The sequence below is a fragment of the Protomyctophum bolini genome, assembly GCF_963924005.1.
Source record: "Protomyctophum bolini genome assembly, chromosome: 16".
NCBI lineage: Eukaryota > Metazoa > Chordata > Actinopteri > Myctophiformes > Myctophidae > Protomyctophum > Protomyctophum bolini.
Window position 1 is genome coordinate 36,811,160 of NC_137877.1, and position 25,903 is coordinate 36,837,062.

Here is a 25,903-nt window from a genome sequence, read left to right on the forward strand (position 1 = left end):
CAGAGACTCGGAAACTTCTAATTTGAGAGAGTTAGTTCCACATGGCGTTAACAAACATAATCTCCCAAGATTCCCCTAGTATTGAGCCTAAAAATGCCTGGCGTTGTATGCAACAAGAGAGTCTTGTGAAATTGTCAGACGAAAACCTTGAAATCTTAACTGTACTAGAAAGGTTAAATAATATGCCACGGTAATTTAGGCACACTATTCGTTTTTCTGAATAACATACTTCGCTCTCATTTTCAAATCGACTCGGAGGCAGAGGCCTTTCTCTATAGCTTTGTGGACCTGCTTGTTCGTTATCGGCGTGTGGTCGGAGTCTGTGTCCTTTTTGTTCAGATCCCGAGAAATCCCGATAAGCAATGTTTTGTGCAATAGTTGGTCAAAACGTGCAACATTTTCGAATCAATTTGAAAAACTTGATTTATTAACCCCTTTTGGTGTTCCAAGCGTTGTTATGCTTTAGCTATTGAAAAATAGCAGATCTACAAGCTCGTAGTACGGCACCAAGTGCCGCGCTACAAGCTTGTAGGTCTGCTATTTTTGAAAAATCGTGAAAATGTGGCACAAATCTTTGAATATATATTCTTTCAGAGCGAAAGTTTTTAACTCAAATCTCTGCTTCTGCTGGGGTCCCTGGAACTACATATTTTCAGATTGGGGCCGGCGGCCAAATACAGATAATTCTGGTACTCCTTGACATGAAATAGTTTGAGAATGAACTGACACATAGAAACATAGGTTTTTCAGAATGATTCAATCATGATGTCATGATTCAGAAGAAATGTGTAGAATCGACCTAAACTCGCAACGCATCAGTTGCATAATTGTCGATACCGATGTCGTCCCAAAACAAAAACAATGGCGGATATATCAGCCGGGCTCTGTTTGGAATCCGTTTCCCCTTCTGTTCTGTTTCAGTGGTGTGTTGTGTTTTTTGCCACTGGGTCCTTCTCCTCTCCCCCATACCTGTTCTGTTTCAGTGGTGTGTTGTGTTTTTGCCACTGGGTCCTTCTCCTCTCCCCCATACCTGTTCTGTTTCAGTGGTGTGTTGTGTTTTTGCCACATGGGTCCTTCTCCTCTCCCCCATACCCGCAGACTCTGCAACTCTGCTCGTCCTCTTCCCTCGTATAGAATAATTTATGAGCTTCAAGCTGACCCACTTTAACGCTCAGAAGGACCGGTTGGAGGTGGCGTCAAGGACCAAAACACCACCTGGGCCCTGCGTAGAGACTCGCTGTGTCATTTCCTGGAACACTCTGGCCTCCTTTTCTCTCTCTCTCTCTCTCTCTCTCTCTCTCTCTCTCTCTCTCTCTCTCTCTCTCACTTCGCTTGTGTTTTCAGTCATCCTCGCTCTGTCTCACTCACACTCGATCAAAGTCCCACTTTACGACGACGAGTCTATTCTCAAATTCTGTCGGTTCTATCGAGAGTATCAGTTTATATCCGAGTGCAAACATTGACCCATTTTCACACTCGAGAGTTAAATTGATACAGATATTACACGGTTACTAGTATCCTCCCTCCCTGTCTCACTTTAACCCATTTTGGACGGGAAACCCCTTTTGGTGTTTTAAGCATTATGTTATACTTTAGCTGTTGAATAATAGCCACGCTATACGAGCTTGTAGATATGCTATTTTTTGAAATGTCGTAAAAATGTGGTGCACATCTTTGAATACAGAGGGAACGTTTTTTAAGTCAAATCTTTACTTCTAGGCGGTCCCTGGAACAACATGTTTTCAGACGTGGGGCCGCGGCCAAATACAGATCAATTCTGGGGGTCCTTGACATGGAAAAGGTTGAGCACCAATTACATAGAAACGAAGGTTTTTTTTTCTTCAGAAAACTGTCGTGATTTAGAAGACATTTGTAGAATCGAACCTAGGTCTAAATGGGTTAAAATGAAGCAGTTCACCTTTGATTCCTTGCGATTCTCTCTCTCTCTCTCTCTCTCTTCTCTCTCTCTCTCTCTCTCTCTCTCTCTCTTCTGTCAGAGATGTGCATATCAGCACCATGCTTTGATCTCACCTTGCCCTGACTGTACAATGAATCCATATTCATTGTACAAATGAAGGTGAGATCAAAGCATTGTGCTGAGACTCAGACACAAGCTGCTCTACGTAACTCATCAGGCCCTCACTGAAGAATAAACCTTGATCTTATACTCTTGACGCTTCGTCTTAAAAATGTCGCCTCAAGGCGTGGTATATTTGCTCAGTTTGCAGAACCTGTAATATGAAAGACTTGAGCCCAATTGCTCACTGTTGCGTAAAGGCTAGTATACGCGTCACCTGATTGGACAAATTGATATGTGGTATGTTGGCAGTGGCGTGCACATATAGACACTAGGGGGTGCTAGAGCACCCCTGCCCTTTTCCCTGTGGAAAAAAAAAGTGCCCTTTGTTGTACAGTATGTGGACCATGGTGACATTGATACATTCTTGATAAAAAGCTTCTAATATATTATTTAGGCCCCGAAATCTATAAATCTCACGCTATTAAGGCAACCGGCCCGGTTCCACGTGCTGCACAAGGTGCCCTTTTTTCCACTTGAGCACCTAGGGGCAGTCTGTGCACACCACTGTATGTTAATGGTCTGACTGTCTGTCTGTCTGTCTGTCTTACACTGCCTGGAGCCGACGGCAGTGAATCAATATGTTCACTCTTAACGTTTAACTGACGGCTTAGCAATGTGTGTGCGTTGCCATTTTTAACTATGCAACCTTAACCCATTTAGGCCTGACGTCGAAAAAAAAAAAGAATGTCTTCAAAATCCTGACCGTTTTCTTAAAAACCGTATGTTTCTGTATCAGTGGTGCTCAATATTTCATGGCAAGGACCCCCAAAAAATGTATGTATTGTAACGTGCCTCCTGAGTTAAAATGTTCACTCTGTAATAATACATTATTCAAAGATTTGAGGCACATTTTCACGATTTAAAAAAATGTTGCAGTTCAATGCATATTACCGCTATTTTTCTTTCTTTTTTTTTTCACTTAATTTTTATTGAAGGAAGAACAGACAAGAAAACACAACTAACAAGACTATACGGAAAGAAAAAGAAAAGAAAAAGACAAAAAGTTAAAGAAAAAAAGGCTGCATTTTTCATATTACAAAAAACATTCAATGAAATCCTATTGCAATATCGCTAGGCTGAGAGAAGAGATTCCACTTTTCCCAGTTTTTATAGAATTTATCCTCTTGTAGTCTCAGTATGAATGTTAGTTTTTCCATAGTATACAGCTCCTCAATAATGTCCATCCATTGATCTTTCGTTGGTGGGTCCTGTTGGCACCAGTGTCGTGTGATTGCTTTTTTACTTGATGCTAAGAGGATCTTGATTAAATATTTATCATGTATTAGAAACTCTTCAGGGATATTTCCCAACAGTAGAAAAGAAACGGACAGAGGTATCTCAAAACATAGAATGGTCTCCAAGGTGGAGTGGAAGATCTGAGGGGTTCCCTCCCAAAATGGGTTAATGCTGATAGACCATGGATGGACACACAGACATTAATGCTGATAGACCATGGATGGACACACAGACATTAATGCTGATAGACCATGGACGGACACACAGACATTAATGCTGATAGACCATGGACGGACACACAGACATTAACGCTGATAGACCATGGACGGACACACAGACATTAATGCTGATAGACCATGGACGGACACACAGACATTAATGCTGATAGACCATGGATGGACACACGGACACTGGCTGGGGTTGTCACTCTCATCATGTGTCACGCCGGGATGAGCTCACACACGCAACACTGTCGCCGTTTGTCTGTGCAGTACATCGACAGAGAGAAAGAGAGAGAGAGAGAGTCAAAGTCAAACACATGGAAAGAGAGACATTTACGGAGAGACATGACGACAGGGAGGGACAAACAGACAGACAGACAGTTAGACGGTCGGAAAGAAGCATAAAGGCTTGCTATCGAGCAGAGGCGTGTGATGTGGACGTGGATGTAGCAATGATGGGTGACGGGCAGCTATGCAGCACACACTAAGGCCTCACACCTAAGACACACGCAAGACACACTTGTGTCCTGTGTCTTCCGTGTGTCATGGCCGCCTCAATGCATCTCCAATGGGAGTCACGTGGTTTCATGGCTTGTCTTCTGCCCCCCCCCCCCATGCAACAAGGTTGTGTCTTCAAACCACGTGACACACAGAACACACAGGACACAAGTGTGTCTTGCGTGTGTTACTTTAGGTGTGAGTGAGGCCTACTACGGCCCTCATTTATCAACAGGGGGCCAGCGAGGGGAGCGGGGGAAACTTTTTTTAATCTGCTTTTTCCATCATGTAAACATGGTTTCCATACGGTACGTCGTATTGCAGTTGTGTTCATGTCGCAAAAAAAAACGAGGGCGAGGCTTGATTTCGTAGGGCGTGCCAGATTGATTTCAGCCGTCACATTTATGAACGCTGGGAACGAAATCAAGGAAGGATCAGCTGTCTGCGATCACTTCTTCATCTCTCTCTCTCTCTCTCTCTCTCTCTCTCTCTCCCAGGTGCTGGCCACGGGCCTCAGTGCCCTCTACTCCTCGCTGCCCAGGAAGATGGAGGTGCGCGGGGACGACTGGCACGCGCTGCGGCGCGAGGACTGGATGGGCGAGTCGTCGCTGGTGCTGTTCATGAACTCCCTGGAGTTCTGCAACGCCGTGGTGCAGGTGGCCCACCCCCTCGTCAGCTCCCAGCTGCTGGACTACCTCCATAACGGCTTCCTGGTGCCCGTCATGGGCCCCGCCCTGCACAAGGTAACCGTTTGTACGCCAGTGTTGTTGTTGTTTTTGACTGACAGCAAAAGTTAGATTTTTGTTTGTTTTAGTCACAGTCTTTTGAGTTTAGTTTTAGTCACATTTTATGTCACCTGGAATGTTTTTGTGTTTTTTTTTTGGTCTATTTTAGTTGATAACAAAACTATCCATTTAGGTGGGGACCCCCTGGAACCCCCTCAAGGACCCCTGGGGGGTCCCCGGACAATCACTTTGAGAACCACTGGTGTATGACTGTCATTTCTCTCCCTCTCCTCTCCTCTCCTCTCCTCTCCTCTCCTCTCCTCTCCTCTCCTCTCCTCTCCTCTCCTCTCCTCTCCTCTCCTCTCCTCTCCTCTCCTCTCCTCTCCTCTCCTCTCCTCTCCTCCTCCAGTCGTCGGTGGATGAGATGATCGCCTCCACAGCCTACCTGGACCTCTTCCTCCGCAGCGTGACGGAGACGGCTCTGCTCAAGACCTTCCTCCGCTTCATCCTGCTCCATCGCCACGACAACGACACCATCCTGGACACGCTGCTCACGCGCATCAGCAGCAACTCCAGGGTCAGTGTGCGTCCGTTTGTTTGTGTGTGTGTGTGTGCGTGCGTGCGTATGTCGGGAGTGCCCAGAAATAGTGGCCGATCACGTCATTTTCAAAGGCTTTTCAGAGTAAAGTCTGCCTCGTCTGCTGGCACTCTAGCACCATTTTCCGGTAAAAAAAAACACGGTTAAAGGTGGTTGCACATGGATGCGTTTTTCGGAAAACCGATGGAGTCTTGAGACAACTTGTTGTGATTTGACACTATAATAAAATTGAATTGAGTTGAATTGAATGGAGAAACGCTGCTAAAAATCCGGAAAAACGCACTCCATGTGCAGGGACCTTAAAGCTGATATAAGCAATTATGTCAAAATTGTAATTACTTTTTTTTATTATTATTTTATTCAGACAGCCAGCAATTAGTAAAACGCTCCCCAAAAATGCTGTGTCTTTGGTGACACATCTAGGGGCCGCAATCTGCATTCAAAGATGTCCCCTATAGAAGCTTTGATATTTTGACATATTATTGCTTACAGCAGCTTTAAGTAAAAGTACTGCAATACTGCAATGTAGAAGTAAAAAATCCGGAACTCAAAATGTACTTGGAAAAAGTATTGAAAAGGTATGTGCAAAAGTATTGGCATCAAAATGTACTTAAAGTATACCAAATGTAGAAAGTACTCACTATGCAGAATGTCCCATTTCAAATTAACATTTGTTTGAAATGGCAGATCTACAAGCTCACATGGCCGAAACGTACCTGTGTTTGTATATAGGGTTGAATTGGGAAATACATGTTTTGTAATAATAATAATAATATTATAATAATCTAAATCTGCAAAGTAACTAGTAACTATAGTTTTCAAATAAATGTAGTGGAGTAAAAGTCAAACTATTGGACATTGGAAATACTCAAATAAAGTACAAATGCCTCAACTGTAATTAACCCATTCTGACCTGAGATCAGATTCATACGAGGTTTCCACTGGGACACACACTGGTCTGATTAACCCATTCTGACCTGAGATCAGATTCTAAAAATGTCAGTCGTTCTTCGATTTTTCAAAAATAGCAGACCTACAAGCTCGTAGCGCGCCACTCGGTGGCGCGCTACGAGCTTGTAGATCTGTTATTTTTCAATAGCTAAAGCATGACATGATGCTAACACCAACATGGGTTCCCGTTCAGAATGGGTTAAGTACAGTGCTTACGTAAATGTGCGTAATTACTTTGACGCCTCTGGATGCTGTGGTGCTAATGTGTGTGTGTGTGTGGGCGGTGTGTGGATTTAGAAAGAAGCAACAACAATAATGTGATGCACACAAGCAGGTTCCTATAGCTGTTGAACTAACGGCCATGTTTGAGATATTCTGAGCCATACTTGTCGACGTGGAAGAAGCGGTGTTCCCGTTGTGGGGCGGGCGGTGTGTCAGCGATATTCTGACGGCTGACAGACGGTGTTCCACTTTGACTTATTATGACAGACGTATCTGTCTAACCAACAACCGGTGTTGTTCTGGTCGATTTAAAAACGAAGACGAAAAATGTTCGTCGACTACCCTTTTTCCACTGACGAAAACGAAATGGAAACTAAATTAATACTAAGCTATGATGACTAAATATATGGACAATTTCGTCAACAAATAAAAACTAGACTAAAATGTTAGGAAGGGACTAGTGGACAAGAGATCCAGTATAAGTCATTCTACACTTGGTTGCATGCTGAAAATAGCCGATGTGTAAAATCAGTCATTACGACGGCATCAAAGCCCACCAAAATACATTTTAGTCGACTAAATCAACTGTAGATTCCGTCGACTAAAATCTTATGATATTTAGTCGACTAAAACTAGACTAACACTAAAACATTTCAGGTGACTAAAATGTGACTGAAGGTTCATTCCGAAAACTATGCTTAGACTAAAATAGAAGTTTGCTGCCAAAAACAACACTGGTTCCTCTTTGCGCTAACCTTTATTCGCTGCACTGTCAGGGTCCCCAATAAAAGGGACCAATAAGACAATAAAATGGCTAAACAAGATGCAATAAAAGCCAAGTTGTAACAGTTTTACTACCGTGTTAAAACCTCCAGACCCGTCGATTTGCACTGCTGATAAACATTAAAAAAAGAAATGCTTGCTTATGTTAAAGCATATTTGTTCTCTTATCATTTGGGTATGGTGGTACACTGGGTAAAGTATTCTCTATTTAAGGACGTCAGTAATCAGGTTATACAGCATTTTTCAAATATATTTTTTTGTCCATTTCTTTTAAACAAATACAAAACCCCCCCTCTGTGTTTTCCGGGTTGGATGTGGTTTTCATTTTGCTGTTGTGTGTCAATGTCTTGCAGCTCTGCATGGTGTCTCTAAGTCTCTTCAGGACTCTTCTCTCCCTCAACTGTGAAGACCTCATGCTGCAGCTCGTTCTCAGGTAGGACCTGCACATACATGTGGTTCTTTTCCTCCCATTTTGTCTTCTAAATCCTGACAGTTTAAAAAAAAAAAAACACATGTTTCTGTCAGTCGTTCTCAAACATTTTCATGTCAAGGACCCCCAAGATTATATGTAATTGGCCGCCGACCCCCCATCTGAAAATATGTTGTTCCAGGGACCAGTGTTGTTCCAGAAGCAAAGATTCGAGTTAAAAAAACGTTCACTCTGAAAGAATATATATTCAAAGATTTGGGCCACATTTTCACGATTTTTCAAAAATAGCAATATCTACAAGCTTGTAGATCTGCTATTTTTCAATAGCTAAAGTTTAGAATAATGGTTGAAGTGGTTAAAAGCTGACACAAAATGCAAATGGTGTCACTCACTGCAGGTTGTAGGAGGAGGTCGTGCCTTTTAAGCGTATAGGTGTGTTTTTGGCGCCCCCTCTCAGGTATCTGCTGCCCTGCAGGTTGTATAGGAGGTCGAGCCTTTAAGCGTATAGGTGTGTTTTTGGCGCCCCCTCTCAGGTATCTGCTGCCCTGCAGGTTGTATAGGAGGTCGAGCCTTTAAGCGTATAGGTGTGTTTTTGGCGCCCCCTCTCAGGTATCTGCTGCCCTGCAGGTTGTATAGGAGGTCGTGCCTTTAAGCGTATAGGTGTGTTTTTGGCGCCCCCTCTCAGGTATCTGCTGCCCTGCACCCACGTCATGCTGAGTCAGCGCCGCGCCGTCAGGGAGACGGACCTGTACGGGAAGTCGGCGGACAAGTTCCTGTCACTCATCCCAGAGTGCTGCCGCCTCAGCGCCGGGGAGAGGGACGACGACGACGCCTTCTGGGGGAAAGGTACAGTAAAGCTCAACCAACGGCTGATCTGAGACCAGATTCTGTTATAGTCTTCTAACCCATTCTGACCTGAGACCAGATTGTACATTCTGACCTGAGACCAGATTCTATTATAGTCTTCTAACTCATTCTGACCTGAGATCAGTTTCTAAAAAATGTCTTCTGCATCCTGACGGTTTTTCTGAAAAAGCTATGTTTCTGTGTCAGTGGTTTGTCGATTTTTCAAAAATAGCAGACCTATACAAGTTCGTAGCGCGCCACTCGGTGGCGTGCTATGAGCTTGTAGATCTGCTATTTTTCAATAGCTAAAGCACGACATAATGCTAACACCAAAAGGGGTTCCCCGCCCCAAAATGGGTTAAAATCAGTGGTTCCCAAACCTTTTCATGTCAAGGACCCCCAAATTGACACTAATTAGACCCCCGTTTGAAAAGACATGCCAGGGACCCCCCAATAAGAGAAGATTTTTACGGCTCTAAGCAGTGATTCTCAACCCGTTTAATTTCAAGGACCCCGCAGTTTGACATGCATTAGGCTACGGACCCCCATTTAATGGCATTTATATCTCTGGGACAACAATTTATATTGTAAAATCACTGTTAATCTAAACTCTGAGAGTGTACAAATGGAACCAAATGGACCCATCAGGGTCCATTTGGTGACAGTTTTCTCTGTGAAACTTGTTTATAATGCTCAAACTCAGGACAGCTTTCCCCAGCTGAGGCCTTTTATCTTTTTAACCCTGTGCTGTTGTTGTATCTGTTATGTTTTGCTTTCTTTTTTCTTCTTATTAAAGTCCGTTCCTAGTGTTCCTATGTAAAGCGCGTTGTGTATTTATAAAAGCGCTATATATAAATTTGAGCTATTATTATTATTATTATTATTAAACTATTTCATGTCAAGGACCCAAAAGATTATATGCAATTGGCTGCAGGAGAAAAGATATGAGTTAAGACGTTTGCTGTGGATGAATATATGTTCAAAGATTTTCAGGATTTTTCAAAAATGGCAGATCTACAAGCTCGGCACTCTGTGCCGCGCTATGAGCTTGTAGATTTTCTATGGAGAATAACATTGTGGTCATCTTAAAATCGTCTCATATAAGCATTGTGGTCCAAAAATAAACAAGCTGTCTCGGCGATATTGTCAGGGAGCTGTCTCTGTGTCGTTTGCGACAGTCAGTCACTCATATATGATGCAGTCTGTTTCTAGAGAAAATGTAACTAATTCAGTAGCAGTAACAATAGTGTTTTCTCTCTTAAAACGAGGTTCTTAAATGAGGCTATCTAAAATCCTCCCTATGGGGATCACAATGCAAATAAAAAGTACATGAACCCGTGCATTTGCGCCCTCTACCGATATTGACGTCAGACTTCGGTGCTCTATGGTTAACGTGGTTAAAATCTAATGTAACGCCCGGGATTCGAACTCCGGTCTCCCACTTGAAAGCCCAATATCTTAACCACTCCTACACTATGGCGCCACCATCAGGCTGAATGTCATTACAGACATTTGTTTTTTAATAATAAAGTCTGATTATTACAGTAATACACACATCTCTATAGCATCAATCTGGGGGGGCTCTTGGTAGTCGGGGGCGTGTCAGGGTCCTGACAGGAACCAAGAGATCAGATGAGAGCTGTGCTACAATTAAGATGCATGAATGTCAGTCAGTCAGTTAGTTCTGCCTGTAATTCCTAGAATGCATGACCTGCTTGATAAGACGAAGCATCATGCGAATGCATTTCACTGTACAGTTATGTGTTACAGTCATGCACTTCTGAACTCCCATGTTCTTTTATCGTCCGTACAGATCCCATGTGATGACGGACATTATTGAATGTCCACACCTAGTTAATGCGAAACAATAAATGAATACAGAAAACACTGCCACTTTTGATTTCTCCAAGGGGCGTTGCTTAACCCATTCTGGGTTCCCCCTTTTGGTGTTTTAAACAACATGTTATACTATTGACAAATGGCAGATCTACAAGCTCATAGCGTGCCACCGAGTGCCACGCTACGAGCTTGTAGGTCTGCTATTTTTGACAAATCCTGAAAATGTTGGCGCATATCTTCGAATATGTTCTTTCAGAGCGAACGTTTTTTAGCTCAAATCTTTGCTTCTGGGCGGGGTCCCTGGAACAACATATTTTCAGATGGGGGGGGGGGGGGGGGGGGTCCTTGACATGAAAATGTTTTGAGAACAACTGACATAGAAACATGAGGCTTTTCAGAAGACTGTTAGGATTTAGAAGACCTCAGGTCAAATATGGGTTAACAATCCGATTGTGCCTTTTTTTAAATTTCTGCAGCGCTGACCAACAGCCCCAGTTCAGAGTCTCCGGTCCTCCAGGCCCGGCCCAGCACCCCCAACCGCCTGGCCCTGTTCATGCGCCAGCAGAGCGGCGGAGGAGGAGGGGGAGGAGGAGGAGGAGGGGGGCCCACCACGCCCACCGCCGGCGGCCACACGGAGCCGCCGTTGCTGCCCTCGTCGTCGTCGTCGTCGTCACCGCGGCGCGGCAGCACGCCGGCCTCCTCGCTCCTCCCCCTGTCCTCCCCCGACAGCCCCATGCACCAACCGCCGGCCGCCGTCTCCACCGAGTGCCTGGACTGGGAGTCGGGCTACCTGGAGTACCTCCGCGACGCGCGGCGGAGCGTGGAGCACTGCTCCTGGGCCTGCCGCGACTGGTCGGCGCCGTACGACGGGGAGAACCCCTCCCCCGGCGCGGTGCCGCCGCCTCCCCCGCCGCCCGGCACCGCGCCCCACCCCTCCTCCTCCCTCCTGCCCGTGTTTTCCCCCGAGCACTTCTCTTTCCAGCAGGCGGCGGGGGCGGGGGGCAGCACCACTCCTCCCCCTCCCCAGCAGCAGAGGGCGGCCGTGGTGGCGGCGGCGCGCTCGGAGTGGAGCGGCGCGGAGCGCGACAGCGGCGAGTGGGACGTCACCATCGGCAAGAACAACTGCATCAGCCTCACGCCGCGCTCCAAGAAGCGCAGCCTGCAGCGGGAGGAGCTGCCGCTCCCCGCCAAGCCTCTCCTCCTGCCCCCCTCCTCCTCCTCCTCGCCTTCTTTGGGCCCGTCTCTGTCGAACTCCTCCTCCTGCCCCCCGTCGTCGTCGTCCTCGGCCCCCCCTCGCCTCCCCCCCCCCCACCATGGTCGCCCCCCACCACCACCACCAGCCCATGTTCAACGGCACCTCCTCCTCCTCGGGACAGCCGGACGCGTGCGTCGGCCTTGACGACAGCCTGGACGTGGACAGCCTGGAGGTCAAGAAGGTGAAGAGAGACGTGGGAGAGCACGCAGCAGCGCGGCGGCGTCCGGACGAGAACTCTAATCAAAACGGCGCCCAAACGTACAGCGAGGTCGACGGCGGCGACGACATCAGCGACGTGCAGATCGCGTCTCAGGGCTCTGACGTCGTCGTCGCCTCCTCGGTCACCGACGACACTGACACGCCCTCGGAGACCCCCCCCGTCCTCAAAGACGTCGTCCACCACCAGCAGTCCGTGGAGAGCCTGATCAAGGAGCTCCTGGAGCAGGCGCCGGGCGACCACCACCACCACCCGCTCCCCCCCGGAGGAGGAGACGCCAACGGGCAGGGCATCAGCATCGAGGCCTTCACCCAGGAGCTCAGAGAGCTGGAGGAGCGTGTGAGGGAGCGGAACAGAGCCGCCATGACGCGGCTGCAGCCCGAGGACACGACGGCGTTGACCGGCAGGCGTGGTGAGGAGGAGGAGGAGGAGGAGGGGGAGGAGGAATGCCTGGCCTCTTCTTCTCCCTCGGAGGCCGAGCTGACGGGGGCCGGAGGCGAGGCCAAAGGAGAGGGCGGCTCCACCACCACCGTGGGGCTGTGTAGTCCCGTCAAGCCCCTGGGTCAGCCTACCGGACAGCCTTACACAGGTGAGATATGCTTGGGGATGGGGGGGGCAGGTTGTGTGGTTGTACTAGCTATTTTCGGGCAAAGAGATTGGGTGGTACTTTTGCGGTATTTCTGCATATCTGTGCCATTGGGAGCCAACACACGGGACATCGATCACGAGGGCATCCTACATCTGCCCTAAGTGGACATAACTTACGTACTAAACATACTAAAATAAAGATGCATGTGGGCGGAAATGGAGGTGAAGAAGTCATATTAAAAACCTACTTGCTCAATGCTCCTCCAAGAACAACCTAGAGAGAGAGGGACCCTCAGGGCATATTACTAAAACTATTACCCTACTCTAAAATCTAAAATATCTATTTAGTAACCATCATAATTATGTGCCGGTCACGTTCTTTTGTTCTCCTGATCAGATTCCAATCATTTGATTTTGAGTATCTTTCCCCCGATTTCCGATCACGTGTGTGTGTGTTTTGAGTGGTGCAACCACTCCTATAGACAGCTATGTGTGTGGCTGTGTCCCTGGCTGTGTCCGAGCATGTTATATAGAGCGTTTGTTCACCACCAAGTGTCACTGTTGCACAGCCTAACGCACAGACACAGTCCAGGGAGGAGGGCTTGTGCAGTGCAGTACAGTACAGTACAGTACAGTACAGTACAGTACAGTACAGTACAGTACAGTACAGTACAGTACAGCACAGTACAGCACAGTACAGCACAGCACAGCACGAGTTAGGCTTTAAGCAATTGGTCTATTATTTAACTAGTCGACTAGTAATTATTATTATTTTTTTTTTAGTCCTCAAGATCAATGTACACAGTTTTTAAATGCACAAATATAAAAAAAAATAACAATAATAAAAAAAACTTTAATTTTAAGTTTTTTTTCTTTTCTTTTTTTACATAATAGGCAGTTAAACAACTAGTCGACTAGTAAACTAGCCAACTAGTAGAAAAAACTAAAAGTGAAAACCCTAGCACAAGTACAGTACAGTACAGCACCACTCACTCAGACGGGTCTGATTTTTAAATGTTCTGTCCCCCCCATAAAGTATATTTACTTACATTATCAATGTTGAAGATTTGATTGTACTGTGGCGCTAGCTATCAAATGTAGTAGTTGTGTTGTGTTGTGTTGTGTTCTCACTGTTCTGCTGGATGATTGTTGTATGTGTATGTAATAATAATATGGAAGAAATGTTTTAATGATGATATGTGTAACCCATTTTGGGCGGGGACCCCCTTTGGTGTTAGCATTATGCTATGCTTTAGCTATTGAAAAATAGCAGATCTTACAAGCTCGAGTGGCGTGCTAAGAGCTTGTAGGTCTGCTATTTTTTAAAAACCGAAGAATGACTGACATAGAAACACAGCTTTTTCAGAAAACTGTCGGGATGCAGAAGACACTTTTAGAATCTGATCTCAGGTCAGAATGGGTGAATAGCCCTGCTGTGACTCACAGTAAGCTAATGGGGGATCTAATGAATAAATCTTCCCATCCTTCCACAGGTCCGTTCATGGTGGTGGTGTTCGCCAAGCTGGAGAACATGCTGCAGAACTCCCTGTACGTCAACATCCTGCTGACGGGCATCGTGGCCCAGCTGGCCTGCTACCCTCAGCCCCTGCTGCGCTCCTTCCTGCTCAACACCAACATGGTCTTCCAGCCCAGCGTCAAGTCCCTCATCCAGGTATACGCTGCAGCGCATCGTCACGTTTCATATCGGTCACCTGGAATGTTTTAGTGTGTTTTTAAGTGGTGCAACCACTTCTACATCCAGCTTTGTCCGTGTACCTGTGTACCTGTGTACGTGTGTGTATGAGCACGAGTATGTTACATATTTATAGCAGTAGGGGGCGCCAGAAACAGAGAGAGGGGTAGTGCTGTGTCTATAATGAGAGAGAGAGAGAGAGAGGGAGAGAGAGAGGGGAGTTGCACCACTTGGTTCACACAGGTGTGATTTTTTTTAGTCGACTGAATATCGGAAAGGTTTTCGTCGACTAAATCTACGGTTTATTTTTGTCGACTGAAATGTGTTTTTGGCGGGGGCCTTGATGCCGTCGCAATGATTATACATTTGCTGGTCTACAAGCTCACAACGCGTCGCGCTGCGGCTATTTTCAGCCTGCAACCAAGTGTAAAATAACTTCTACTGGATTCTCTTGTCCACTATAGTCCCTTCCTAACATTTTTAGTCTAGTTTTTGTTTGTTTGACGAAATTGTCAATATATTTAGTCTTAGTTTTAGTCATCGGTTTTCATTTAGTTTCCGTTTGGTTTTCGTCAGCGGAAAACGGTAGTCGACGGAACATTTCTCGTCTTAGTTTTAGTCGACGAAATCTTGGATTCTGACCCATTTTAGACCCGAGAACTGATTCCACAATAATGTCAGTTGGTGCTCAACCTTTTTCTTGTCAAGGACCCCCAGAATTGTCTGTATTTGGCCGGCCGACCCCCATCTGAAAATATGTTGTTCCAGGGTTGCTCCACTCAATGTTATAGTATTGGTTGCATTCTTTAGTCAAAAACTGGCTATAAATAGCAAGGAGTTATTTAGTTTACTGCTAGAGGTAGACCACATGTCAGAGAAGAATGCTAACAATTATAGACAAATGCTATCTGCACTTAGTTCAAAGAAGGTTTTTAATGTGATTTTTTGGATTCAAATTTAGAGATTATTTATATATATATATATATATATATATATATATATATATATATATATATACACACACACACAGTATATATACTTGTTTAATGTTTTAGGTGCACATGTTCTAGCATAATTTACAGTTGGTAATTTATTTATGGGTTGGTCCCAAAGATACCCCCAACAGTGTCCAATTAGTCACACAGTGATTTTCAACCATTTTCATCATTTTCATGATGGGGGAAAAAAAACAAAATTGCTCAAGTTTGTCTAATACAAATTCTACCCCTTCCCAAGGTGTTGGGTTCGGTGAAGAACCGCATCGAGGCGTTCGCCGCGTCCCACGGAGACTTCCCCGCCATGCTGCGGAGAGCCCAGCGGTACCTGGCGGCGCGGAGCAAAGTGGACTGGACCTCCCAGTCTCCCACGGCGGCCCATACGCTGAGACGCTCCGACTCTCTGGGTGAGCAAGCGGCACATACATAAATATAACCCATTTAGACCCCAGGACCATTCTACAAATGCCTTCTAAAGCCTGACGGTCTTCTGAAAAACCTCATGTTTCTGCATCAGTCGTTTTCTCAAACATTTTCATGTCAAGGACCCCCATGTCATTTGCTGCCGACCCACATCTGAAAATATGTTGTTCAAGGGACCTCCTCCCCAGAAGCAAAGATATGAGTTAAAAAAACGTTTGCTCTGAAAGAATATATTCATCAAAGATTTGCACCACATTTTCACGATTTTCCAAAAATAGCAGACCTATACAAGCTCGTAGCGCAGCACTCGGTGCCGCGCTACGACACACACACACACACACACACACACACACACACACACACACACACACACACACACACACACACACACACACACAGGCCATAAGAGAGGCAGCAAATGGAAATATGCCATGAATAATGGCGGCCAGGGCTCGCATTTGAGATGATTTGTTGGGGAAACTGTGCCATCTGTGCTTGCTGGGCTGGGTTAATGAGATGGTATATATGGTAGCGCCGTGGACCCAGCAGGAGGAGAGAGGGAGAGAGAGAGAGAGAGAGAGAGAGAGAGGAGATAGCCGCCATACGGTAGTGATGTCTGCCTATTAGCCCATTCTGGGCGGGAAACCCCCTCTTTGGTGTTTTAATTAAGCATTATGTTATGCTTTAGCTGTTGGGAAAAATGGCAGATCTACAAGCTCACATAGCGGGTCTGCTGTTTTTGAAAAGTCCTGACAATGTGGGCGCAAGTCTTTGAATATAATTATATTCTTACACAGTGAACGTTTTTTTAACTCAAATCTTTGCTACTATAGGGGGGTCCCCGCCCCGGGGAAGAACATATTACATTACATCTTTGGGGCTCCTTGACATGAAATAGTTTGAGAACCACTGACAGAAAACTGTCAGGATTTAGAAGACATTTTTGTCCTCGGGTCAGAATGGGTTAAAGCCTGGCAGCCATGGCAGGGCTCCACGCCGATCCTATCCTTACTGGGATATTCAATCAGCCTTCGCCACAGTACGCTCTGAGATTCCTCTTTTTCTTTCGTGTGTGTGTGTGTGTGTGTGTGTGCGCGCGTGCGCTCATCTGTGGTTTGAGGTCACAGACCCCCCCCCCCTCCCCCCAGAAGCAAAGACATGAGTTAAAAACGTTGGCTCTGAAAGAATATATATTCAAATATTTGCGCCACATTTTTGACGATTTTTCAAAATCTGCTATTTTTCAATAGCTAAAGTATAACATAATGCTGCAAACACCAAAATGGGTTATGGCAACCGGCCGGTTCCACGCGCTGCACAAGGAGCCCTTTTTTTTTTTTTTTCACTTCAGCACCTGCCCCTCTAAATGTCTGTGCACGCCACACTGACCAGACTCCACCCTTTCCTCTCTCTAAATGTCTGTGCGCGCCACACTGACCAGACTCCACCCTTTCCTCTCTCTAAATGTCTGTGCGCGCCACACTGACCAGACTCCACCCTTTCCTCTAAATGTCTGTGCGCGCCACACTGACCAGACTCCACCCTTTCCTCTAAATGTCTGTGCACGCCACACTGACCAGACTCCACCCTTTCCTCTCTCTCTCTCTCCCCGTGTGTTCTCAGTGAAGAGCCGCAAGCCGTCGCTGGGCGACCTGATCCTGCGCCACACCAACAGCCCCACCAGGGCGCGCCACGCCGCCCAGCTGGCCCTGGCGCACGTGCGAGACGGCGGCCAGTCGCTGCACAGCGCCCTGTTCCGGGGAGGAGGAGGGGGCGGCGGCGGCGGCGGCGCGGGGCCGGCCTCGGCCAGCGGAGGAGGCGGCGGCGGCGGCACCTCCTCGCTGGAGAAACAGGCGGAGGCGCTGCGGGTGAAGAACGCCGTCTACTGCGCCGTCATCTTCAGCGAGTTCCTCAAGGAGCTGGCGGCGCTGGCTCAGGAGCACGCCGTCGCCGTTCCCTTCCCCCACAGCCAGGGGGGCGGGGCAGAGGAGTAGCGGGTATATAGCTTCCAGCTTCCAATCGGTTTGCTTTCTTTGTTTTTGTGCGACTGACACACAAAGCGCACACAAAAAACACACGCGGGAGGATTATCGCCAATGAGCTCCAGCTGTGTGGGGCCTGGGGGAAAAAAACCTGCACTGACACCCTCCTGCCACCTGGTGGGGGGGGGGCAGGCGGGAGCACTGATAAATATGGATGTTTTTTGCCATAGTCAACGGAAAATGGGTCGAGTAAACAACAGCGACTTCGGAACACTAGGAACGTTGTAGTTGTCGGTCGCAATTGCATTTTGTTTTTCTATCGACATTCATATAGGATAGTTATACCTATAATTATATATAAGGAGGAGATGGACGTGTCAAATTCTATGATACTGTGCATATCATGTATATAGTATTTATGTATAGAAATTATTATACGCGGTAAAATCTCAATGGATGCTCTTGATTTGGGAGCTTTGTATATATATAAATATATATACGCATACCAGGCCATAGTATATAGTGCGGCAAATTAAAGCCGCTGCTAAATGGATAAAATAGGCGCGCACACTTAAGTGCTAGTCTGTCCGCTTTCCCCTTCTTTTAAAAAAAAAAGCTTGAATCAAGGATATTTTAACCCATTTTGACCTGGGAACGATTCTATAAATGTCTTCTAAATCCTGACAGTTTTCTGAAAAAGCTATGTTTCTACGTCAGTGGTTCTTCGATTTTTCAAAAATAGCAGCACCTACAAGCTCGTAGCTTGTAGATCTTGAGCTTGTAGATCTGCTATTTTTGCAATAGCTTAAAGCATAACATAATGCTTACACCAAAAGGGGTTCCCGCCCCAAAATTGGGTTAAGCTCGAATCAAGGCTATAATTTAAGGCTCGGTGGTGCAGAAGCAGAAAGGGTTTTTCCTCCCAGAAGTTTTCGACCCAAAAGACCCTATACATACACGGAGCACTGACCATATTATAAGGCCATATCCAATCAACTCTATCCTGGAAGTATCCAATCGGCTTTTGAGCATTAATCTTTCTATTAGGACAAAGCCCCTTTTTGTTTTATCTCGTCATTTTTGACATGGTATCGCATCAATCAATGGATAATAAGAGCCCAGAGGGTTGTCTTCTTCCCCTCAAGGACAACCAGAAGTTTAAACACGGCCCCATGTGGTGGTGTTTTAATTTTATTTTTATTTTTTGACATTTTCAACACATACCACCTCATTGTTGGAGAGACTTGGATATCTGTGAATGGTAGAACGAGAACAGAGGCATGGGAGAGAGAGAGAGAGACTCTCTCTTCTCTCAACCCCTCTGAATCAGGGTGGGGGGGGGGGGGGGGGGGAACCAGTGTAGACTCTTTGTGTAATTCGATTTGTGGTTTTATTTTATTATGTATATTAACATCTCCATTTGATTTCGACGTGCTTTTCTTTTGTACACCATCCATTTTCTAGACATATCGGTAACATGTGCACATGTGTCTTTTATACTGTGTGTGTGTGTGTGTGTGTGTGTGTGTGTGCGCGAGCGTGCGTGTGTGTGTGTGTGTGTGTGTGTGGTCACATTGTTTTAGGGCAGTGGTTCTCAAATGTTTTCATGCCAGGGACCCCCTCTGAAATTGACACTTATTAGCCCCGCGGACCCCCCATTTGAAAAGATATGCCAGCTAGGAACCCCCATAAGAGATTTATTTTACGGCTCTAGCAGTGATTTTCAGCCATTTTAAGGACCCTCGGTTTGACATGCATTAGGCTACAGACCCCGCATTTAATGGAATTTCTATCCCCCCAATTTATATTGTAAAGTCAAAGTTAATTTAACTCTGTAAACGGGTCCATTTGGTTCCATTTGTACGACCCATAACGGCGGGGCTCCACTGGGCGCTTTGGGTCTCCGTAGCGTGCGTCAGAAAAATAACCGGGGGCAATTTTAATGCAGTCTCGCAACGCAACGCGGGCAGTGGAGCCACCCTTCATTGATTAAAAAGGGAACATTCCCCGACGGTGACGGAGACGCGCCCGGTGGAGCCCCGGCGTCAGGGTCCTAACTATCCATCATAGTTGAGGAGGACCCCCTCGGAACTCCCTCCCGGACCCCACTTTGAGAGCCACTGTTTTTAGGGATTGACTCTCCAGTCCATCACAATGCCATGCCTCTCTGGTGGCTCTACTCATCGTTGTCTGTGCTCCAATCCGAGGAAGCTCTTTTTTTTCTCCCCCTACATATTCTGGAGTCTGTGAGATAGAAGGGAAGTGAATATTTTAATTGTGAGCGTCGGCATTCAAAGATTAGTAATCCCTTTGAACTTTTGAAAAAAAGCGTCTGCTTCGTGTGGCGTTCGTTGATATCTTTTCATGAAGGCAGATCTTTGTCCTCCCCAAAAGGCCAACTTTTTTCTCTCGACAACTTTTTTTAAGTTTTCGTCTCAAAGCAAAGTCATAAACCGGAGACGGGCAAAAATTGCAAGACGGCAATAAAAAAACATTCAGAATCGAAACATGCTGCTATTTTTCCGTTAATACTAATAATAACCCACTTTAAACCAGTGCTATCAGCTATTACTTAGCCTCATTTTGCCTTTTTTCTTCCCGTCAGGTACCAATATTGTAGATAGTGTGTCTGAGGATGTGGAAGGGTCAACATGGGCTCTGACCATGCCAAGTGTTGCAGTGACTGAGCGGCTTATTTATTCTTTTGTGTTTTGGAAGTCGAGAGTATAGTTGCAAGGCCCACAGTGTTTGAAGGTTATCGCCAAGACACTATAATCACTTTACGTTTTTGTTTGTTTGTTGAAAAAAATGTATTTCAAAGGTTTCGTATATTATCAAGGACTCAAGCGGTGTGTGTGTGCGCGTAGCGTACGACGTAACGTATCACTGCACATGCGTGCGTTAATATGACGTAACGTATGACTGCACGTGCGTGCGTTAATATGACGTAACATATGACTGCACGTGCGTGCGTTAATATGACGTAACGTATATGACTGCACGTGCGTGCATTTTGAAAGTCCATCTGAGACTCTAGTCTTTGTGAACCGATCCAACTTTGCACACACTAGCCACGTCTCTCAATGTTATTCTTAGCAGTGGAGAGCCACTGCCACCATCATGTCGTACAAAAGTCTAATTTCTCAAAACTGAAATTGGATAATATGCCATCATCATGTTTTTTTTTGTTTTTGTTTGTTTAGGACAAACATCATGCCTTGTCGTCAATAAAACAAAAAGCCATAGCTGCGGTCCTCTGCTCTGGAAATATGATTTTTAATAATTGATTAGTAGTGACACGTCTTTTCTTTTGTAGGAAGAAAAAGAAACCTCATCATTTTACTTTTTAATGTGCGTTTTACTAATATTTCTCATGACAATAACATACTGTAGGCTCATTGTATATCGGTAGTACTTCTAAAAGAGGTATAGGTGCAGTGGTGGGAAAAGTACTCAATGGTTTTACTTAAGTAAAAGTACCAATACTGCAATTTAGAGTTACAAGTAAAAGTACGGAATTGAAAATGTACTTGAGTAAAAGTACAAAAGTATCGGCATCAAAATGTACTTAAAGTAAAAGTATTCATATTGCAGAATGTCCCATTTCACAAGTTCAAAATGTGTAGAAAATCTATTGAAAATAGCCGAAATGTATATAGGGTTGAAGTGGTTAATGTATGTTTTCTAATCAAATTTTGCCAAAGTAACTATAGTAACTAAAGTTTTCAATTAATTGTAGTGGAGTAGAAGTAAAAGTACTGGAAATCGGAAATACCCAAGTAAAGTACAAATACCTCAACATTGTACTTATGCACAGTACTTAAGTAAAAGTACTTAGTTACTTTCCACCACTGGGTAGGTGTTTTTGTACGTGTATTGCTCTCCGTCGGGGTGCTGAGCTGAAAGCTCTCCCTCGCCCATTCCAGGGCCCAATTTCACTGGCTATATTGGCTCATCTCCTGCCCCGTGAACATTACCAGGCCCTGTTGGTGCTGAGCAGCGCTATAAACGGTTCACTCTCCCCAGTTCTAACATTACCAGGCCCTGTTGGTGCTGAGCAGCGCTATAAACGGTTCACTCCCCAGTTCTAACATTATCAGGCCCTGTTGGTGCTGAGCAGCGCTATAAACGGTTCACTCTCCCCAGTTCTAATATTACCAGGCCCTGTTGGTGCTGAGCAGCGCTATAAACGGTTCACTCTCCCCAGTTCTAACATTACCAGGCCCTGTTGGTGCTGAGCAGCGCTATAAACGGTTCACTCTCCCCAGTTCTAACATTACCAGGCCCTGTTGGTGCTGAGCAGCGCTATAAACGGTTCACTCCCCCAGTTCTAACATTATCAGGCCCTGTTGGTGCTGAGCAGCGCTATAAACGGTTCACTCCCCCAGTTCTAACATTATCAGGCCCTGTTGGTGCTGAGCAGCGCTATAAACGGTTCACTCCCCCAGTTCTCGCCAACAGCTATTCAGAATTGCCACGAAGGAGAAAAGTGAAAACACTTTTGTGTTTTTTACGGGACGCCATCCTTCTTGTCCATCCAAACCTGCATTTCTTCCATCCGTTTAAACTTTAAACCCATTTATAGGACTGAGGCCAGATTCTACAAAACGTCTTCTAAAAAATAATCATGACAGTTTTCTGTCGAGGACCCCCAAAAAAAGGTTGAAAATATGTTGTTTGTGTTATAAAAACGTTCCCTCAGAAAGAATATTATATTCAAAGACTTGCGCCACATTTTCAAGATTTTTCACGAAATAGCCAGAGCTACAAGCTCGTATAGCACGGCACTCTGTGCTAAACAGCTAAAGTATACCATAATGGTTAAAACACCTACAGGGGTTCCCGTCCTGAATGGTTTAAACTTAAAGAAATCACGGCTCATTTTGCTCCTACAGTGGGAGTCCATGGAGCCCACGCTATTGGCTGGATTCCCTGCTTTTGCTTTTATTTTGGTTTTTTTAAAGGGAGATTATCATTTTACACCTTTTTTTTTTATCACTGTCGATTTATACAATATGATCAGGTGTGTTGATGGTTAGTAGTTAGTTTATACATGATTAACTTGGTCAAACATCGTACATCAGGCCATTATCAATGTTGTATTGTATTATTTGTACAGTCTTGTTTCATGAACACCAAAGACTTTTTTTTTTTATATATATATAATGAGGAGATTTGCCTGGAACCGTCTGTCAACTCAACGCCGAGTGATGTGAAATTCACACATTCAAAATAAGCAATCATTGATTGTGTATGAGAATTCTGCCCAGTAATTGTACACCATAATAATTATAATGAATCTTGTATACATTTACTGCTGTATATGATATCATTCTCTAATATCACCTAAAACTTCTGTTTCTCATGATTTAACGATAAGAATTAAGATTACCAATAATACAAATAAATTAATAAAACGCCAGACCAAAAACAAAACAAAAGTAACAGAAACGTCATTGGAATTCAATAATGAATGTTGCTTTGGCCATTGTCAGTTTCCCATTTAGTATAATTCTAAATCCTGTCAGTCAAATCCATAAAATAAAAATAACATCACTGGATAATAAAAGTTGTCAATTAGAATTATACAAGATTACAAAACATTCTAATTTACAAAAGTTCCTAAATTGCTAGTATATTACCTGGTTGTTTGATAATAAAGGTTTAAATGTGAGAACTCCTAAATTCTTCTACAGAAGTTATTTTTGGGAATAACTTACTGGGAATTGTTTTAATGGAAACGTGGACATAGACACAGTAGAACTAAACATCCTGACATTGCTAACCCAATGACTAATTCAGCCAAATTAACGACATTATTGTCAATTCAATCTAGTGACTATAGTGGAACACCAGTATAGACGCATTCCATATAATAAGCAGTTATGTTTTTTTTTGACTAAACATTTGACTAAACATTGGCTATATTAATCCACCATTGTCACTTTAACCCATTTTGGCCTGACCTCGAAATTTAAAACAAAAACCAGTTTTCTGAAATAAATATTTTCATGACTTTTCAAAAATAGCAGACCTAACAAGCTCCTAGCGTGCCACTCGGTGGCGCGCTATGAGCTTGTGGATCTGCTATTTTTCAATAGCTAAATGTTTAAAACACCAAAAGGGGTTCCCGCTCCAAAATGGGTTAACGTCTTTGTTTTTAATCTCTTCAGAATGTATATACAGCATATATGTTCCGTTTCTTTCAGATTCAACAAAATTCTCGTGTGTGGATTTTTGACAATTTGCATTGCATCTTCATGTGATCTTCTTTTATTTTTTTATTTTTTTCTCTCCTTTGAGCTTGACTCCTCTTCTCCCCCTCTGAGATCTATCCCCCTTGGACTCTATGCAAAACCATCCTCTGGTGTCCTCCGTTGCAGCTGATATGGGAGATAATAATTGTACATAATGTATAAACCAATGGGTCTTACGCCGGAATGCAGGGGTGTGAATGAATTAACCAACCCCAACGGGACTGAATGAGATATCACAGCAAAAATGATGTTGAATGTTGCCAGAAATATTTTTCTATATTTTAAAATCATTCAAAAAAAAAAAAAGAAAGAAGAGAGAATACAGTTCTGTATAAAGAAACACTAAAAAGGGAATGTTTATTAATTTATAAATGTTTTACCTAGCAATACTGTACATGTCCTCGCTTCTTTTTTTTCTCATTCAAGCCTATCCCCTCTTGCCAGATGGCACGCTGATGTCAGAATAGAATCGGGCTTAAATTACAGCCCCCATATGCGACTTCAGTCCCTACGCTGGACTGACCTGAAGTCAGTTGGAAGATCTAATTAGCCCTTCACTAGGGCTAATTAGCCTTTCACTTGACTCAAGTCAAGTACAAATACCTCAACACAGTACTTAAGTAAAAGTACTTAGTTACTTTCCACCACTGGCTTAGAGGCAGGCCCACGGCCAAGCACAAAGGCCACGCCTCCTTGTTCTTTTGCGGTCTGGTCTAGGCTCCGGCCACAACTTCCTTGGGAAAACATGGAAAGCGTGCTGATTTAAACGCTTGTTTCAACCCGTAAACTTAGATTTTCTTGTTCTCGCGAAGTCTGAAGTAAAATTAGTTTTAGCTCATTATCGGACCTTTATGTTTTGGATACTAGAGACCTGCGGATGGCGGATTTTGCCGCGGGTGGTGCGGTTAATGTATACAGTAATTGAACAAATGAAACATATGTCCTGGTCTAACTGGAGAACAAGGAGGCGCGCTCGTTTTACCCTGCCGGCTACTACTAGTAGGGTAGTAGCCAAGGAAAGTGCCACCCACGCGGGCGGAACCACACCATCTAATACGAACACAAACCCCCATTCTGCCAGCTGCCTCGTTATAGCCTATAGTGGACTACTACGCCACCTTGCAATCCGTGCTTTACCTGTTCACTGGGCTCACTTCCATCCTGGACTACAATCCCCATGATGCTTTGGCGCACTGCTCCTCCTTGTGGATAGGAGGAGGGCTGTCTTACTGAGGCAACATGTAGTCCAGGAAGTAACTGAGCCCAGTTTCCATGACATCAGAGACACATGCAGGGCTCACTGCTAAAGTATCTAAAGCCACATATTACACACATAAAGACCCCCAGGAAAGTGTTCCAAATCTTCTAAACGTCATTAACATATTTCGAGACGAGATTAATGGATAATAGGCTATGTTAGTTTCTTGTGCTGGAAAGGTTGCTTGTTAATAACCGTGGGCCGTGGTAATTACATGTGACATGTTGACATGGACGTCTCGAAACGTGTGACTTGATCTTGATCATAATTATCACGCTTTTTTCCCTACTGAAAGTATACCTTTCAGTAGGGATTTTCTCAGATTTGTGTGACGTTCATCATAATTAGTACGCCCTATCAACCGTTTCAGAGCAGGGATGAGTCCAGACATGTGTTAACAAGCTCCACGTGTCATGCAGCTTGTTAAATTAATGATCTTACCAAAGCCTATATTTCCACGAACGTAAACGACAACCTATTTCTATCTAGACTCTTATAACTGCAGCAGCTGTCATGTTCGTACAGATTTGAACCTGGGTCTACTGTATGTGCAAGTGCTGAATTTTGACCATACTGTATGTAACACTTTTCAACCAGTTGTGCCAGACACAGGATCTACTGTAAATGTCTCAATAGGCAGACCAAACACAAAGACCGCAATTGTATAGGTTATATTATTGTATTCACTTGCTCGTTGCATATTGAACAAAATAACATTGTATTCACAGTTTCACACAAACACAAACAAGTTACATATACCGGTAGTACAACTTTAACATAGGGGTGTGTTTTAGCAATACAACTCT

At 44.6% G+C, this 25,903-nt stretch overlaps 1 protein-coding gene across 1 annotated transcript in view; it reads left to right on the forward strand.

Annotated features, from left to right (window-relative positions):
* The window catches only part of fhip1b (FHF complex subunit HOOK interacting protein 1B), a 44,353-nt gene extending 25,492 nt beyond the window's left edge, over positions 1-18,861 (forward strand). Inside the window, 9 exon segments of the mRNA XM_080786296.1 lie at positions 4,533-4,778; positions 5,170-5,337; positions 7,668-7,747; positions 8,430-8,590; positions 10,906-11,804; positions 11,806-12,490; positions 13,983-14,161; positions 15,419-15,584; positions 17,224-18,861. Coding sequence (XP_080642422.1) covers positions 4,533-4,778; positions 5,170-5,337; positions 7,668-7,747; positions 8,430-8,590; positions 10,906-11,804; positions 11,806-12,490; positions 13,983-14,161; positions 15,419-15,584; positions 17,224-17,594 — 2,955 coding nt within the window. The 3' untranslated portion in view covers positions 17,595-18,861.
* Positions 18,862-25,903: the final 7,042 nt, after the last annotated feature.